At 43.0% G+C, this 2116-nt stretch overlaps 1 protein-coding gene across 1 annotated transcript; it reads right to left on the reverse strand.

Annotated features, from left to right (window-relative positions):
• Positions 1 to 963: 963 nt before the first annotated feature.
• LOC308414704 (eukaryotic translation initiation factor 1-like) lies at positions 964 to 1526 on the reverse strand. The gene has a single exon (XM_080909945.1). It carries the CDS (start codon positions 1470 to 1472, stop codon positions 1113 to 1115), a length of 360 nt encoding a protein of 119 aa, XP_080766071.1. The 5' UTR covers positions 1473 to 1526; the 3' UTR covers positions 964 to 1112.
• Between the last annotated feature and the right edge of the window lie 590 nt (positions 1527 to 2116).

Genomic DNA, 2116 nt, shown 5'->3' on the forward strand with positions numbered 1-2116 from the left:
GCACTTGAATCTCTAAAATGTTCCACTTTTAAACAGTAATATGTCCCAGAAAAATATGCTCATATTCTGCTCACTCATCTGAACAACAGTTTCCCTCAGAAGTCTGCTGTCTGTTGTGTTGTATTTTCTCATAAGCCCTGTCCCTACCAAAAGAGTAAACTTCTATAATCCTTGGAAGGCTACAACTTCCCAGCACTCTGAATGGGATGACAAATTGACTCTTAGCAATATTGACAGGAGAAGTGTAGCAAATGCTATGGCTCTTGCTTCACAGACACTCCAAATATTAATGATGCTCCTAAGACAACAGCAATGGTATAACAAGGAACACAGGCCAAACGCTATGCCTCCATGACCTCGCTGCTCTTTCACAGATAGCAGAACCGTTGAACCCTGGGCAGTGAACTCTGTTATAGCCACCTACTTACAATTACTAGGCTGCCAAAATCTTTCAGAACATTGCTGCACCAGCATAGGCCTATTTTAACCATAGTTTCTTCTGCTTGGTAACTTGAGACTAGCAGATATTACCAAGCTTCAGGTCTTCCTTCCTCTCTGCTGAATGTAGGACTATCTGGTTATTTTTCCTCTAGGCTTCTTGAGTGCAATCTGTCCTTTAATTTGATGTTTTAAAAGATCTTTCTGATGATCTCTGCTATGTTTCTAGTGCTTGCTGAATAAAAAAATCTTACTTAGATCTCTTTTTAAATTTTGGATAAGCTCACCTACAGACACATACATGCCTCTACACATTTTCCCCATAAATAGTTCTCTTGTGGCCCATCCCTAGTCCTATGGAGACATAACAGAGAGAACCTTAACTTTTCTAGATAATTCTGAAGCTAAGAGCTAATGCTATGGTAACACATCTGGGTTCAGATCTACTGTTTCAGCTATTTGTGTGACATTAGCCATTAAATTAATCTTGGTAAACTTGTGTCCTTATTATTATGTTTTTGGCTCTTTTCAGTTTATTGCATGAAGGAGTTACACTAGTCCAAGTTAAAAGCGGACCCCAAATGATTACATTATACAAGCTGTGAGGTTTTTAAACTTGTGACAAGGGACAGAAGGGAAATTCTACTCATTGCAAGGAAATCCTCACTTAAGCTTCAGAGAGCCACAAGCACATAAAACCCATGAACCTTCAGCTGATCGTCCTCAGCCGGTCCAGTCTCTACCAGGAACTGGCCTATGTTCTTGCGCTGGTCACCCTGTAGCTGAATTACTTCTCCATATTCTGGATGCTCAATTACAGTACCATTGCAGGCAAATTTCTTCTTAAACGCCTTCACTAGTTTCTTTTTATCGTAATCATCAGCGATCCCTTGGACAGTTGGAAGGGTCTTCCTGCCGTTTCTCTGTTGAATTCTTATATGGATATAGTCCTCAGTGTCAGCAGGAAGCCGGTCATCAACCTTACTTGCATCAGCAAAGGGGTCGAAAGAGTGGAGGTTCTGGATAGCTGACATACCATACGATTCCTTTTCCTCGGTGGAAAAGGCCTGAGGAAGGCGGCTGCGGGAGAAGGCGGGCGGGGGGGGGGGGGGGGGGGGGGGACGGAGCGTCGGGAAGCGAGGGGGCTCGAGGGGGAGGCGGCTGAGTCCTCGGCGGCGGCTCAGTGACTGGGGCCTTGTGTCCTTATTATAAGTAAGGATAATAAACCTATCTCCCTGAAGACAGGATCAACTTTAAATGAGGTAACACAAAACATATCTCCTTTTGGTGCTATCAGCTGGGAACCCTCCACAGTCATGTTACTACTATGGTTGCGGTTGTTTTTTGCCATGCTGTCTCCACCCACTGCTCCTCTGAGGAACACAACTCATGCTGACAGGTACCACGAGTCTCATTAGAATACAACCAAGGAGCTGTGCAGTGAGAACAAAATACACAAAGCAGACCTGAGCTAAGAAAACACCATGTCCTCATTTCTCTATGCTTGAGCGCCACCATGTGGTTTCTTGAGGCACTGCCTGGGGAAAAGAGACTGTCCTTCCAAGGAGGAGACTTGAAAGACATCTAAGAAAACGCAGAAAGAAAATTGGGTTGTTTTCTTGATTTATTTATTTGTTATATATACATAACAAATAAATCTATAATATATAATATGTTA

This window comes from Micromys minutus (genome assembly GCF_963924665.1).
Source record: "Micromys minutus genome assembly, chromosome: X".
Classification (NCBI taxonomy): domain Eukaryota; kingdom Metazoa; phylum Chordata; class Mammalia; order Rodentia; family Muridae; genus Micromys; species Micromys minutus.

What these genes read in the sequence shown, in the direction of transcription:
- LOC308414704 (XM_080909945.1), bottom strand. Translation starts at nt 1,472, where the DNA reads ATGTCAGCTATCCAGAACCTCCACTCTTTCGACCCCTTTGCTGATGCA.